Raw genomic sequence first — 16385 nt, 5'->3', positions numbered from 1 at the left:
ATTGTTACTTGGAACATTAAAGGCTTGCAGAATCCTGTCAAGAAACAACCGGTACTATCCCATCTTCCCAGATTGAATTGTCATGTGATGATGCTGCAAGAATCACACCTCAAGTTACAAGACCTATCATCATTACGTAAACAATGGGTGGGCGAAATATTTTGCTCCCCAGCTGTTAACAATAAGAATGGTGTGATAATTTTATTTCATAAATCTTTGAATGTTCTTTTACATAATGAATTTTTAGATACAAACGGTAGGTGGTTATATTTAGATGTTAAAGTTAATAATCACCAACTCTCTTTTTTCAATGTCTATGGTCCAAATGGTATTGGCCTATCTTTCTGGAGCGACTTCTCCACTTTCCTTTCCTCACACTCAGCTGAACATTTGATCTTGGTGGAGATTGTAATCAACTTATGGACCCTTTCCTTGATAGGAAATCCCCAACCAGATACATTCCAAATAAGATGCAGAAAAGATTCCTTAGAGCCATTACCACAAGGGGATTGATAGATACTTGGTGCACCTCTCATCCTGTTTTTCTAGAATTTAATTTTTTCCCACCTGTTCATAAATCACATTTACGAATTTACTACATTTTCTTCACACAACCTGCTCTACAATTTATAAACAAAGTTCAAATTGGTTCTATCCTTATTTCTGATCATGCCCCTGTTATTCTGGATATGGATTATCCTTCCCCCTCTCCTACTTTTAGACAGTGGCGCTTTAAAAATGTCCTTCTTTTAGATCCTCAATTCTCTGAACAGTTTATAAATATTTGCCCAAGAGTTTTTTCTTCACAACCTTTCCTCCGTCTCGCAATTCCATTCCGTCTAGGATGCTTTCAAAGCATCCTCGAGGGGCTTTATTATTGATTTTGTGTCTCGAAGAAAAAAGAAAGCCCTTTCACATTCAACTCAGCTTTTAAAACAAATAAAAACTTTAGAACACACATACTTTACCACTAACTGTCCTGACACACTCCCCCTTCCTATTAAAGCCAAAATGCAATATAACAAGTTATCTTGGGACTCAGCTTGCAATTTCCTTCTCAAATTTAATTCAAAGATGTATGGTGGTCGTAACAAAGCAGGGAGATCATTAGCAAATTATCTTAAAATTAAGAAACAAAAATCTAAAATTGCTGCTATTAAAGATGAATCAGGGACTCTGCATCTTTCAGACTCTAAAATACTTGAATGCTTCTCTAATTACTATTCCTCCCTTTACACTCCTGAAACACATCTTTCTTCAGATCTCATTGATTCATTTTTTCAGTATATCCCTAAATCCCCTGATAGTTCCCTCTATCTATCATCTCTTGACGCTCCAGTTTCCGAAAAGGAACTTATAGAGGCCATCGCTCTATTACCAAAGGATAAAACACCGGGCCGGATGGCTTTACTGTTCGATTTTTTCTTCACTTGAAATCACTTTTGGTCCCTCATCTTATGTCGCTGATTGATTCCTTTCTTCTAGCTGGTGAATCAAAGGGCTCCTTCATGCAAGCACTGCTTTGTTTAATTCCCAAGAAAGACAAAGATCCTTCTTTGTGCAAGAATTATAGACCAAGGGGCATATTAGCGAGGCGGGCGATATGAAATTATCGCCACTTTTGCAGCTGTTTTCAGCGATAATTTCATCGCCCTCGTAGCAAGCTGTTGCTAACAGCAGTTAGCGACAGTTTGTATGCGATAGCGAGTGGTTTGGGGCCCGCTTTGCATGTCAGCGATATTTATCGCTAATGACATGCAAAGTGGGCGTACCCAACCTGTTAGAGACTGAAAGCAGTCGCTAACATTGCTATCGCCTGTTATCAACGCAGCGATGAAAAAATTTGCGCTAAGCACGAATATCCCTGAAAACGAATGCCTGCTCAGACCACTTCTTAACCTGTATATCCAATAGGAGTTGGATATTCAGGTTAAGACCCTATTGGCGTTAATGCCTGAATATCGCTGCATGTCCAGCGATATTCACACATTAAGCCGCTATTGCCGGATATTTTAACGCATTTGAGATATACGTTGCTAATAGCACATTATCTCTGCGATAAAATCCGGTGTTGCGCGGCGATAGAAAAATAGTCCCTAAGCTTATTTAGCAATAAATATCGCTAGTTGTTGATAATATGCCCTCTATTTCCTTAATAAACACTGACTGTAAAACCTATGCAAAACTCCTTTCCCTTCGTCTCAACACGGTTATCCCCAATCTAGTTAATATATATCAATCTGGTTTTGTTAAAAGCCGGTCAATCAAGGACAATTCACTCACTTTTCTTAACATCATACACTTAGCTTCGAAATCCACTTCTCCTGTAGCGGCCGTCACCTTGGACGCTGAAAAAGCATTTGATAGGGTTAATTGGGACTTTATATTCAGTGCTCTGAAATGGCATGGTTTTAGTCCCCCTTTCATTAAACTTATACAACTCCTATATTCGGCACCAACTACTTCCGTTTGTGTTAATGGCTGCCAATCCTAATATTTCCCTCTCCTCAGAGGAACCATACAGGGTTGTGCTCTTTCTCCCCTCCTTTTCATACTCGCCCTTGAACCTTTTTTGGAGACTATTAGACGTTCAACACAGTATACAGGGTTTCAATTGCAGAACCTAGATATTAAATGTACTGCATATGCGGATACCATCTTATTATTCATGTCTAACCCTTCTGTTTCTTTGCCAGCCTTCTTTCCCCTATTACACAACTACTCTAAGGTTTCTGGTTATAAATTGAACGTGGATACATCAGAAATTCTAATTTTAAATACATTCTGCCTTCCTTTCATGTTCTCTGACTCTGGTTTTGAATGAAAATCTTCACATATCAAGTGCCTTGGTGTTCTCTATTCTAACAATATCAAAGAACTTGTTAAACCTGATGGCTGGACTCCTCTTTTCCTTTCTTGGTGGGGAAGATTAGATATGATTAAGATGAGGCTTCTTCCAATCATTAACTTCTACCTTTCTATGCTCCCTATCTCTCTTCCTAATACTTTCTTTCACACCATCAATAGTTCACTGATCAAGTTTCTTTGGAATAATCGGAGACCCAGGATTTCATTGGCTCGTCTTCAACTTTCTAAAGGGTTGGGCGGGGTTAATTTCCCCAATCTCAGAAGATACCATTCAGCTTTCGCCTTGAAACAAATTTGGACTTTTTTATTTGACTCCAATACTCCATTATGTACTGCATGGAGTGTTCTAGAACAAGCCCAATACTCTCTTTTTTCTTTTTTTTCCGCTATTCACGTTATTCTGCCTCCGAAGCGTATGTCCTTTCCTACTCATATTCACTCCAAAGCTCTTGCGGTTTCCTTACTTGACAAGCATCTCTCCTTGGCTGATCGCACCCTAATTACACCAATTTGGTATAATAAAAACTTTAAGATCAACAATTGTGCCGTATTTTGGAAGGAATAGATTGATAAAGGCATTGTTACCCCTCAGCAACTGTTAAAAGATGGCTCTTTCATGCCATTCTCTGAACTCCAAACTTTGTATGACATTTCCCCTCAACACGATTCTCATTATAATTTGCTTAGGGATCTTCTTACTCGCTTTTACTTACCAGAATGCCCTATTTTTACATCTGAACACCCCTCTTCCTCTCTTGTCTCTATTGATTTTTCCACTCAATTTAAAGCTGCCACTATCTATAAGTTACTATTGCATTCCCCTGTTCTTAGAACCAAGTCCCCAGTGGAACTATTATGGGAAAAAGACTAAGGCCTTGATCTCTCCCTTCATGCATGGCATCTTCTCTGGTCTAAGATACACACTAAGTCACTCTCCGCTAGTACTTCACAGACCCTGTACTACTTCTACAACAGACTCTTTTTTTACCCCTAATGATCTTTATAGATTCAAATTATTGGACTCTCCTAAATGCTGGTCCTGTTCTCACGATAAAGGGGATTTCCTTCATATGTTTTTTCATGTCGCTTAGTTTAAACCTTTTGGTCTCATATTGGGTTAAAGTTAAATTATATTTTATCTTCAAATGTTCCCTTTCACATTACACATGTTTTCTTGGGACATTCCTACCCCTGCATGGGCCAACTACAACAGTGTGTGTAATTTCATTAACCTATTTTAGCTGTCTCGCTCCAGATCATCACCACTAACTGGAAAGACACCTCCAAAATTTCTTATCAATCCTGGTGGAATTTATTGTGTCACCATCACAGAATGGGCTGGGCTTATGCTACCTCTATCTCTTTATTAAATAACAGAGACTTACCATTAACTAATTTTATTTCAAAATTGTCAAACTGACTTCACTTGTTGCATATTATATTGTTGCTCATTGTATAGTTATTATTACATTTTAATTGCTTACATTGTATCTTTTTCAGGACTCTATCTCCTCTTTTTTTTCCTTTCCCCCTTTTTTCTTCTCCCCTCTTTTTTCTTTATTTCTCCTTTTCTTCATCTTAAAATTATTTTACAATGTAATTACTCTAAGTACAGTTTTTTTATTAGGATATTGCTTGACACTGCTTCTCATTACATGTTTTTATTCTATCACATATCCTATTGCTACATGACGTTGAAATTATGTTTTACATGGTTTTATAACTTCAATAAAGCATTCTAAACGTAAAAACCTTAGTTGTACATGGGTTTCCCTTCATGTTGTGTTTTATGCTTGACCGTGGACAACAACCACATTATTGATCAATACCAAACAATAATTCTATACATTCTGGATATACTTCCTTTGTATCAGGACATTGTCAGATTGTTCATAAATGGCCTGATTTAATACTTTTGTGGCATGTCTAAGTTCAAGTTAGGTCCCTGAAACACTTTTGAAATATAAAGTGGCAATCCTCAATCACAGGTTAAGGATGGGTGAAATTATGACTATGCAAGGTGTCCTTTCAAATAGTTAACCACTTAAGTAGAACCGCTTTATTTGCACTACTAGTATTGGTATGAATGGTATGCTAGAAGTTCCTGGCTGGAGCATCCTCCAATGAATGTGAGAATCAACAAATGTGTTTAGACTGTGTTTATTCAGATACTCCTTGAAAGTACTTGACAACTGTTGAAATGTACACAAATGTTCTCTTGCTAAAGGCAATACTAAGGCTTATTTTACAATTTCCTCATGGAACAAATGTGTTAAAACTGCACATGGTAATTTTCAAATTCCAGTGTCTATGTATCACTATGGGGTTTCACCATTGGAATGAGGAATAAACTTGGGAGCATTGGAAATCAGTGTTTCTACACTGATTTCTGCAGATGTTTCTCTCATTTGAGGATTTTCCTCCCAGTAATCAAATTGAATTTAGGGGAAAAAACTTAAGGTGCAGGTTGATTTGGCCAGTAAAGTTCATTAGACAAGGAGACAGATTTGCTACACACTTAGGGGGCCCATTAGGATGTAGGGCGGATCGCCACCGCCCGCATGACGGTGGCGATCCGCCCTACATCCTAGCTCGCTCGCCACCCATTTCCCCCCGCCACATTAGTATGGCGGGGGACCGCAGCGGACGGGAAGACCGTCCGCCGCTTTTCCACAAGGTCAATGAGTTGACCAGGCGGAAAAGGGTTTCATATGGTAGCGGTGTCTGCTAACAACCGCCATCCATATCAGGATGCAGGCAGGCGGGTGTTTGTGTTTGGGGGCCCTTGTGGGCCCCCAGGATGTTGGGGTGTGTGGGGTGGCACATGCGGTGTACCTATGGTACCCCCCAGCCGTTCCATGCACAACATGGCGGGCACCGCGCGGTGCCTGCCATGTTGTGCATGGAAGTGCACAACATGCCTTCCTGGCATTGTGGCGGGCGGTACTGAGTGCACCGCCCGCCACAATGCCAGGAATGCAGGATGCGCCCACCACTGTGTTGGCCGCATCCTAATTGACAACGGGGCCCCTGCCCTTATGGCAGGTGGTCCCAATCCCCGAAAGGATGGCGGGCGGACAAAGTCTGCCCACCATCCTAATGACCCCCTTAGAATTAGCCCAAAGTGTTCTTCAAGGTAAAAAGTGGCTAGGATGTGTTCCCATATTTCACAGGGGTGTAGAGTATATCCTCTGGAATTATTTTTTACTCCTTATTCAAAAAGTTACATGTGCGACAGCACACTTGTATCACAGTTGCATTATGGTGGTAAATCTGCGTGTGTACATTTTTTTTCTCATGGAACTCCTAGAAATCTATGATGGTTGTAGATTTGCTTGAGTAGTCGTGATATCCTTTATGAATCCCTAAAGAGGTAGAAAGTTGGTCTACTTGTAGGAGTCCCATTAAATGAGCAAAATCCATATTTTTTTGACTGTTGACTCTGTCATTCGGGCACTTAATCACAATTTGTTCTAGATCATTATTCACTATCCAAATTTGGCATTCTGTGTTCGATTGCACTTAAGGAGCACACCCTTGCAAAGGTGGCGATCAGCCTTGATGACCAAAGGCTGTGGTGCAAACATACAAACACTAGAGAAAGACTGAAATATTGAGCACCATGTTCAAGGTAAGTTAAGAGAATGTAGGTGCCACATCCTAGAAGTATTGGGAAGACATTTAGATTAAAATGCAGCAGAAAATAGCGGCAAATAAAACACATCGGAAATATTCACAACCAATAGGCAGCTTGCCTTGGTCTTTTTTTAGGAATCATCGCAAAATGTGTTTGGAGTTTGTGCAAACTTTACTCACCACACATCAGATTGTACACTTCAATGTTGTCAAATGCTTCCACTTCCACTCCATCTTTGAAGCTTGGTCCATGTGTTATAAAGATAGCCTGAGAAAGCAGTGGTGTCATTTGGGAATTCAGCATTACACAATCAATTCAAACAATATGAACATGTTCTGCTTTTCACTTTCACTAAAATATCACACATATTCTTGAAATGTGACTGTGCTCCTGTGCATAATAACAAAACAAACTTTCCATACAGATGCCTATGGTCTTGTAGTATAAACCAAAATGTATTCTTGGTATACATGTAATGGAAATATCGAAGTATTATAAGGGGCTTGGAAGTATTGTGTGGATCTCATATTCAAAGTAATCTTAGGAGTAGTACAGAACAACCACATTGAACTTAAAATGCTCGGAATGCAACTAAAATTCAATCCCTTTCTTCGCCAAGCCCCTCCGAAGTCCAGTCATTCCAACATGGCTCTTGATGGTATATCATTGGGGAAGCTCTTGATTAGGGAGATGTGTAGGACTTCCTTTGGCTGATATAGTGCCTCATAGAATTTTCCAATGCTGAGTGCTATCTCAGCAGGGTCTGTAAGGGGTTTCCCCTGTATGTTGCATATAGTGGGGAGATGAATTGGTGTCATAGCCTGTCTGCACAGTAGGTATAGCAGTTTACCGGAATTGTCCCCCCATTCATAGATTCTGCTCTGGGATGCCAGCCATGCGAGCTGTGCCTTGTCCTTCAATTCACTTTGATACTGTTGTTGGGTAAGGCATAGATTTCTACGTGTCATGTTTGCTCTGGCTTCCTGTCTCTCCAGCATTGTCAGACTGGCTTCTAATTGTGTTAGGTTATGTTTCCGGCATTTACGTTCCGGTGTGTATAGCTAATGTCTATCCCACAAATGATAGGGTTCATGGCCTCCCGTAATATCTGGGGAGAAGGCTGTATCTATATTAAGGGTGATAAATTCCACCAGCGCCTTTTGGCTGTGGGATCTATAATCTTGGTTTTGGGACTCCACCGGAATAGGCAAGCCTCCTGGTGCCCCATGTGAATCCAAAATGAAATACATGTACGTAGCATATCGGGCCAGGAAGGGTGCTTTGGTGCCCATGAGGTGTGTCTCCTGTAACAGCAGTATTTGTGCTTTGATCCATTTTGCCTGGCGGAGTATCGCACCCCACTGAATTTTATCCAGCATGCTCCTTACATTTCAGCTTTCAATTTGCATTTAACCCAGTGGGGCCTCACCCGCTTGTGCCATTATTATTATGTGTTGAGACATAATAGCGTTGCAACTGAGCGGAGGAGCATCTTTCTGATTGGGTTAGAATAACAAACTGAAATCCCATTAAACATTTCTCCCCCCTCCTTCTCTCCCAATACCTCAAAACGGTTGATGCATTTGTCGGGGAAGGAAAGTGGTATCAACCCCATTGAGGGGTTGATAAGGTGTCCATCCAATGGATCCCCAAACACCCTTGAATCATCGTATCAATATGAAGTAAAAAGTAAAGATTTTTGGTCTTCCGGCCCGTGATAGAATATCAACTTACTGACTCGAGTACAAAATGTTTTTCTAGGGAGGATACTTTAGGCTGAAGTGCAGATAGTGCGTCTTCCACTCCCGGACCCTGAACTCTGCCGCTGTTAGTCGGTCGACTGCACCCTGATGGTCCTGGCGCAGCAGTGTCACCTATGATCTCACTGCGCAGATTTGGGCCTCGCACACTACTCTTGATTAGGTGATTGCTGCTAACAATGCTCCTTTGTCTGGCGGTGTATTAGGGCTTCCCTCTGTGTCTATGGCCTTGGCTCTAGCCCCTCTTTAATGGTCTATAGTGTTCTGCTTAGAAGCACTGCCTGTTCCCTTCTCTTTAGTCATGATGGCTCTGCGTGGCTTTGTGTTTCCCCACATATTGAGTTTATGTAGGCTAGCTCTGTTCCCCTGGACTCTCCTCTGGGGCAGTTCATTGGGTTGCTGTTCCCTAGTGGAGGCTGCTGTGGAAGCAGGCTGGAGATGGCCTTCTTGTGACACAAGCTACACCAGGACCTAGCCTGGCAGGTTTTGCGATCGGGAGAAGCCACACCCTACCCCTACTGGGCACCATACCTCCTTATCGGTGTCATTGTCCCAGTCAGCAGCATGTAGTTGGACAGGGGGTGATCAAAGACCCGTTGGCGTTGCGGGGAAAGCGATCTGTCCCTCACCAGGTACCCTGCTGAATCAACTCCTTATCTTTAAGCCAGCACAGCCGCAGTGTGTTCTCCTTAGCGGTGCGAGTACCTTCCACTCTCAGATCCCGGCTCAGGCCTTTGCAGCGCCTACCATCTAAGAGGCCGCGTGGGCGTGCACACCCCCAATATGCATCGGCGGCGCCCCCCACTGCGAGTCAAGATTATTCAAACCACATCCGCAACGGGCGATCCTGGACACCGGCCAGCCTTGTCTGGTGGTGTCGCCGCGAGGCCTAAAGCACCCCAGATCCTAGGCCACAGCCTGTCTCGGGACCCTGGATGTCCCTGCCCGGCACTTCCGTGCCTTGCAACTGCTCCAAAGCTGCCGATGCGCAGGCCGGATGTGCGGTGGGGCACCAGGCTCTGATTTACTGACGGACCGCTGATCTGGTCGCGATCGGCCACACCCTTATTCCGGCCTTATTTCTTGGGGTTGTGGACAAGTTTGGGGCAGTTACTGGTAGGGGTTCAGCCGGATTACTGATAGGGCTGGCGGAGCTGGTCTAATGTGCGTCTGCCATGTTGGAAAACTTGGCCATGCCCCCTTCTATAAGTATTTTTGAGCAAGCATTGAGTACATGGACAAGGACATAGAAGGCAAGATCTATGTGTCCACTAAGAGTCAAAATATTTTGGGTTTGCAGCACCACAGTATCTTGAACTCAGTATTTAAATCAACAAACCAATCTGTACACATAACTGAGGAAAGGGACGGTGAACTGGTGAGATAAGAGGCTCGGAAACAGGGTGGGAAATATGAACAGCGTAGAGGGAAGGAATCTTTGGAAGATATATGGCTGTCTAGCTTGAATTTAGGAGGTATGTGATAAAGCATTGGGACAATTGCATGGTTTCAAGCAAACAAAACCGCTTAAAGATGGAGCTGTACCAGTTAGACATAAGCTAAGGACAGTTCAGCTGAGTATTAAACAGGATTTGATGCTGTATTTGACTAAATGTGCCAGGAAAACATTATAAAATAGGTAGAAAAGTTATCACTCCGGGTTTTACTCAGAGTAGTCACTAAAAACAGTGGATCAAAGGAACTGAGAGTGTGCACTGACCTCCGTAGTCTAAATAGAGAAATATGGATAGGTGAGTACCAACTACCTAGAACTGCAGACATGCTGGCCACAGTGCAGGGTGGGATTTTGTTCTCCAAGTAGGATTTTAAGTCTGTTTATCATCAGGTGCCACTAGCCGAGGAAGTACACTATTTCACAGCAAACACCTGATGGCACTTTCCAGTTCCTGCAGTGTTATAGAGAATTATGACAAGCCTATTCAAAGGTAAGAGACGATTTCACATCTTCTCGTTATCGTCCAGTGAAAGGCCATGCTGTAAATCAGCAGGCGCCAGATCTTAGAATACTGCACCCTTGTGTGTCACCCCAGGCCAATATAACAGGGCGTGGATGTAAAGAGACAAAAATGCCAGACCTCGGTGAAAACTTTTTTGAAGAATACCATTTTCAGACACTCTATTGGTGGTACATATAACTATGTTTCCCTGCAATTCCTCATTAATAGTTCCCTGGATTGGATCTATTAAGAATATGTTCACAAGATCTTGTAAATTGTTTTGAGGAGGCCTTAAATTAAGGGCTGAAACATGTCAACCTTATATAGAATAAATAAATAATCCTTCAAATAAGCCAAATAAGTGATAGGAAGCATAATTGGCTGACTGCGTTAAAATAAGTGCAGCTTCATTGTTTGCACTTCCCTTTATTCAGAGCTACCTCAGTATGTACAACAGACACTTTAATCATGGGATGACACTGTACACTGTACTGTGTCTCAGTAGTGGCTCCTCGTGGGAGTGCTGCGGGCAGTGGGGTGGGGGAGGGGCAGGGTGGGGTCTAGTAAACTCCGGCTTACGGCCGAACGGAGTTAAGTAAATAAATAAATAAAACGGATTACATTGCGAGCGCTGCAACGATGCAGAGCGCACAATGTAATTTGTTTTATTTATCTATTTACTTAACTCCGTTTAGCCGTAAACCAGAGTTTACTACCCCCCACCCTGACCCTCCCCATCCCGCTCCACCGCCCCGCAGCACTCCCACGGGGAGCCGCTACTACTGTGTCTGATTACAAAGACTGCGTATCAGTTTGTTTGTTTAAATCTGTTTTACTGATTTCAAATAACTGTAAGCACATTTATGACACATGCAGCATTATTAACAATTGTACATTATACTGATAACTTGGCGGATCCTGCCAATAGGTTTCTAGTTAGTCACAATATCCTGAGGAACCTTATCACAGTACAGTGCTTGTGTGCTTGTCAGTGCTTAATTTGTAAAAAAAAAAGAAGTGCAGGTGCTGAAAATTTTGCCAAGGAGGCCACAGCTCACTTATTCCTCCGGTGAGCCCCACTTTCAACACTCTCACTGCCTCAGTCTCCTATCTTCTAACCTTGATCTGTTGTCTGTCCCCTAGGTCTTTGCTTTAAGAGTCTACCCTCTCACCTCTCTAATTGTTTTCTATCATCTTTGTCACACCTGGTGTGTTACCTTATTCCCTTTGGAAAAAGGGGACCCCTATATACTAATAGTGATGCACTTGCTATACATAGGGAAACTAATCAGTTTGAGAACGGTCTATAGTCAAGTAAAGGTACAGAAACTATGAAATACTGTGTGAAACAACCACCATTCATTGTTATGGTAGCAGCATTCAAGAGTAAGTAAACTCACCACCCAAAAGAACAATTAAATTAAATTATTTACTTTATTTATTAAAAAATTTTATATACGTATTTTATCTTTTTATAGCAATTTTGTTATATATGTATACATCTTTTTTCATGTTATATATTCCTTTATCATATGACTGGTTTACAGTTCATAAACATATACATTTAAAAACATTTACAAACAAGACAGATGATGTAGGCAATACGGCAAGGTAGTTCACAACCCGTGTTTTGGCCAGTTAGCCTTCCTCACGTGGCCGTGTATTGCAAAAGACCAGGATATCCAAACCGTATGGAAACAGAGAAGGGCTACTAGATGTCACCCCTCATTTTTTGGCGATAGAACTAATTTAAACTGGGATGGAGCGTGATGATCAAGGCCATAATTTGATGTTTTACTAATTGTAGTACCGTAAAAGATGAGAATTTATGTAGCGTGATAACATTCACTAATAGCGATCTCGGCAACTCGAATAGGAATCTTTAACGTCTGAACTAAAACGCGGGTTTGATGATTATCTCATATAGATACAGACAAATTCAAGTTGTGCTGAAGATTTGTTTAACGAGAGGTTCAGAAAACTGATGTGTGGCAGATACTCGAATAGAAACCTAAGCGTGACGTTTTATCAGGGCGCCGAGAGTCAGGGTTCAGAATTTATATTTCATGTCGGTTTTCGTGACAGGGGAGAATGATCTCCGGCTATGGCTCTCGGTATCGGGGGAACACCACGAAGGATCCCAAAATGACGACTGGCTGCATACAAACCTTATTCCCTGCATTTCTGATTTGCCCTCTGTTCATTCCTGCCCTTTTTCCTCTTCACTTTTATCCATGCTCTGCTGTCTTTCCCCTCAATCTTGGCTCTTTACTATCACTCTTCTAGCATTGATTAGCTGTGTCGTCGTTTTATCATTTGTCTGCTTTTTCTCCTCTGTCCTGTCCTCTACGTCCTTTCATTCTATCTTCTCTCTTCTTAATGCTCTCTTCTTCATATCATGGCTGCTTTCTCTTTGTATCTGATTTGTTCTCCTTTTCTTCTACTTAGCTCTGTCTTATATCTCTCCTCTCCTGTTTTGTCTTTCTCCTCTTTACTCCTGCTCTCTCTCATCTATAACACTGCTGCTGCCTGTGACCCCTGTCGTCAGCCTGTACATGTCCCTGCTATTTTGAATTCTGCGTTTTCCTCTTGATTTTCCTAAAGAAGATGAAGATGACGTGTTTTACTTTCTTACCTACACGAGTGCCAAAACAAATTGTACACCAAATGAAAATGCTTTTTTTGCATATTTTAATCAGTGCAGTATAACTGGGTTATTTGCAGAACAGGTAGCTGCTTGAGCACGTGAGGTGATGTCACTACTAGTGCTGCCTGTAATTAGTAGGTCCAGGGATGGCGACGGCATCCACTGCTAGGCTTGCTGTGACCCTGCCTGCTACAGCACAGGCATTGTCCACAGCCGTAATGCTGCCAATGCCGGTAAGTATGGCTGTGGTGCATACTGGACTCACGCACGCTCAGCAATTACCATGCTGGGGTGCATCGCACAGATTCTACAGGTGATGCCATGGCGCACAAATGTTGAGTTGGGCCACAGCCGCACCGAGCACGTTGAGGATAGCAGCAATGCACGGCTGCAGGATATGCTACTCTGGCTACACAGCAAGTGGAAAGTCCACACTTACTTTAGTTTGTCTTACCCAAGAGCCCTCACTCCAAAGTTCCAAATGTCCTCTCGCAGCTTCCTTGCCTCAACTCCGTTATGAGCCAGCCCCCAGCTACAGTTATCCAATGGGAGGCTTATGCTCAGGCATTGGCAGGGTGCAGCAGACGCGGGGAATAAAATGCAAGACATAGTTTGTCGATGACTTCTTGGATTTGTGATCCACGTGATGACATCATCACTAACGTGGTGAAACACAGTCATGTTTGCCTGGACAGGTGTATGCCGGCCTCTCTCTGAACATTTACAAGCCAGTCACCAAGCAATGCATGTTATTCTTTTTATTTTGAATTTGAACAATTAATATAGAGACCACCACCTGCAGGGTCAAAAATTGTAGCCCCGGCCCGGTGAAAGAAGTGCCAGTGCTGAGCACCTGAAAGCACCTGCTCAAATTAAGCACTGGTGCTTGTAGTAGTTCCCATTGGTATTTGCTTTTTTAATGGTGCAAGTTTGTACAAAGGTCTAATTTATGAGATGTAAGAAATGAAATGTTTATTATTTATATAGGAGAACGTGTTGCTTTGTGTGTGGAATCGCACAATCTAAAATATGGGAGGATATTGTGTCTTGGAGAGGTTTTTGCAATGGACTCATATGGAAAATGTCTTTATGTCCTGTTGCTTTGTTTGTAATGTTTGGGAGTTTGCGCCAAACACAATGCCGTGCTCCAAGGCATATCTTACCTTTGAGTTTTTCCTGTGTGTCATTGCTATGTGCATTTGAGTGAACACAGACATCACAGAAAATTAAATGTTTTGAAAGCCTGGCGCTAAACAGTACATGATGTTGAAACACTGAGGGGTATATTCAAAAGAACATGCAATAACTATCACCAAAGTAATTTATCGGTAGAATTTTTTTCGCCGTGATAGCGTGGAATTCACAAGCCGGCACTACATGGCGATAATTACAGTGCACGGCAGAGAAAACAGGCGACAACAACATCGCAATGGCGATAGCTATTCCTGCGTTTGCAGGCAATAGCTGTGTAACGGCACATCAGCGCCAGATAACTCATCTTTCTCAACCCATGCGTTAGGGTGTCAAGTGATTAACAATTGCAGGAGACATTGTCAGGTTCATTTAACTTTTGGCATGTAGCCTGAAAGAATCCTGTGTCAACAGAGGCCCTTTCCCCGACCTCTGTACCACTGCTCTATTGAAAGACCCTGCCTGCCAGCACCTACAAGTGATAGATGGAAATGCATTCACGGGTGAATGCTGAGGGGTTGGCAGATTATTAAAAGAATATATCAGGGGCTGGGGGTGGTGGCGGTGGTTGTTGTGACCCTCATGGATATCGGAGCTGCATGATCCTTGCCTCCATGGCATCTGTGAGTCTGTGAGTCTTCAGGTGTGGCTCTTGGCTGGGCTCCCTTTCATGCTGTGGGTAGTCGTCCTGCTGAGCACCGGCAGAAGGCAGGTGTAAAATCCCTGGTGCTACCACGGTTTATCCCCTGTTTTTGGTTCGCTTCACAGATCTGGCAGTTTGTTGTGAATGTGGTGTTGTGGTTTTCTCGTGTGTTTTTGCAACGGAACGCCTATTCTGCATCTCATTAGTGTTAGTTGGTGGTGTCCACCGTGGAGATAAATTTGGGGGCAGTTATTTCTGGAACACTGGTGTTGTTTTCAGTTTGCACCAGCTTGTGAATGGGGTGTTAAATCCTTCTCCACTTTTGCTGCGTTAAAGTGGAGATAAATCGGAGTTAACTCCTTGTGAATATGCCCCTGAATTTTTGTTTGAGCTTTTCATTGCCCTAGACGAATGTTGGAACTGTTATGCTAAATTAACTCCAGTAGACCTTAGTCCATCATTCACAACCTGGACCTACTTTTCTTTTGTTCACAGCAAAGCTTGAAAATACTTGTTAAGCTAAGACACTGGACACAAGGAGTCATCAATTACAAACAACTTACCTCCATACTTTTGAATTCATTGTCGTAGCCGTGGTTGCCCCCTCCACAGAACGTATACGATTTATCCCTACAGGGAGGTAGTGAGAAAATATGTTTCCTTAGCAAAGTGTTTATTGGTCAGCTGGACAAATTGCACATATACACTATTGAACCCATACAAAATATTAGTAATCACACTAGCTAGGAGTAATTGTATAAAGTAGAAAATATATTTTAACCTGCTGGATCAAATTTAAAAAAATAAGAGGCAATTATAAGCTCACTTTATTTACGTTTGCAAGCTTTCTTGGGTTTGTCTGACAAATAACAGACAAACTTAAAAATCCGTTAATTGAAGAACATTTTTTTCCATGAATGAATTTGCCTCGCTTTGTTAAATCTTTTGGGATTCCATCCAGTGTTTTTGCGGCAGCTGCCAAAGTGTTTTTATCCAGCATTTGAGGTTTCTATGACCCTAATACTGATGCAGAATAATGTCCAGTTGATTTAAATTATAAATGGCTTGCTGTGTTCAGGTAAATGAACACTTACCCAATTGTCTTCCCTGATAAAGCTAATGCTTCTGAGATTTCTCCCAATAGGTCATGCGTACTTTAACACCCTTTCTTGCTTCTTTTTTGCCCGGAAATATCTTAGTTTGTCTTACTCCAAGGCCGGGTGGTTTAGGAGTAAAGAAAATAAATTGAATATTAAATCACATTGTGGGCTTAAGATAGGGTACAGAAAACGAGTAGGGAAGCTGAGAACAGGAGTTGCCTTAAACCAAGACTCAAGGGTCATTATGGGAAGCTGGGAAGGCAACATGCCACTGATGATAGGGCTGGATGGACTGGATTGGCAGAGGACTACTTGACAGAACCAGCCCTGAAACCCCTCCAAAAAGATTTAGTGTTTTTCATTAATTTCTTTTCAGATGCAAAATCTATTGCTTTGTAGCCAATATGTTTTAGGAAATCCTGCTGTGAATGAATTAATAAACTCCTCAATGTAAAATAAGGGAGAGAAGGTCGGCCGATATGGTTGGCCTTAAAAAAATATTATGTGAGTTTGTGCATGTTCAACCCTTGGCACTGAATTACAGATGTTTAATGTTACCCAACACTATGTTAGTTATTTTA

General features: G+C 42.1%; 1 protein-coding gene across 1 annotated transcript in view; it reads right to left on the bottom strand.

The window, feature by feature from the left end:
• ENPP3 (ectonucleotide pyrophosphatase/phosphodiesterase 3) overlaps nucleotides 1-16385 on the bottom strand; it is a 716664-nt gene that overhangs the window by 236491 nt on the left and 463788 nt on the right. The window contains exons 17-18 of the mRNA XM_086927431.1: nucleotides 15268-15334; nucleotides 6685-6772 (exon numbers count right to left, since the gene is read on the bottom strand). Coding sequence (XP_086783557.1) covers nucleotides 6685-6772; nucleotides 15268-15334 — 155 coding nt within the window. The remainder of the gene's footprint in view (nucleotides 1-6684; nucleotides 6773-15267; nucleotides 15335-16385) is intronic.

Source organism: Lissotriton vulgaris, chromosome 6, assembly GCF_964263255.1.
Source record: "Lissotriton vulgaris chromosome 6, aLisVul1.2, whole genome shotgun sequence".
Classification (NCBI taxonomy): domain Eukaryota; kingdom Metazoa; phylum Chordata; class Amphibia; order Caudata; family Salamandridae; genus Lissotriton; species Lissotriton vulgaris.
This window is presented reverse-complemented; position numbering and strand designations above follow the sequence as displayed.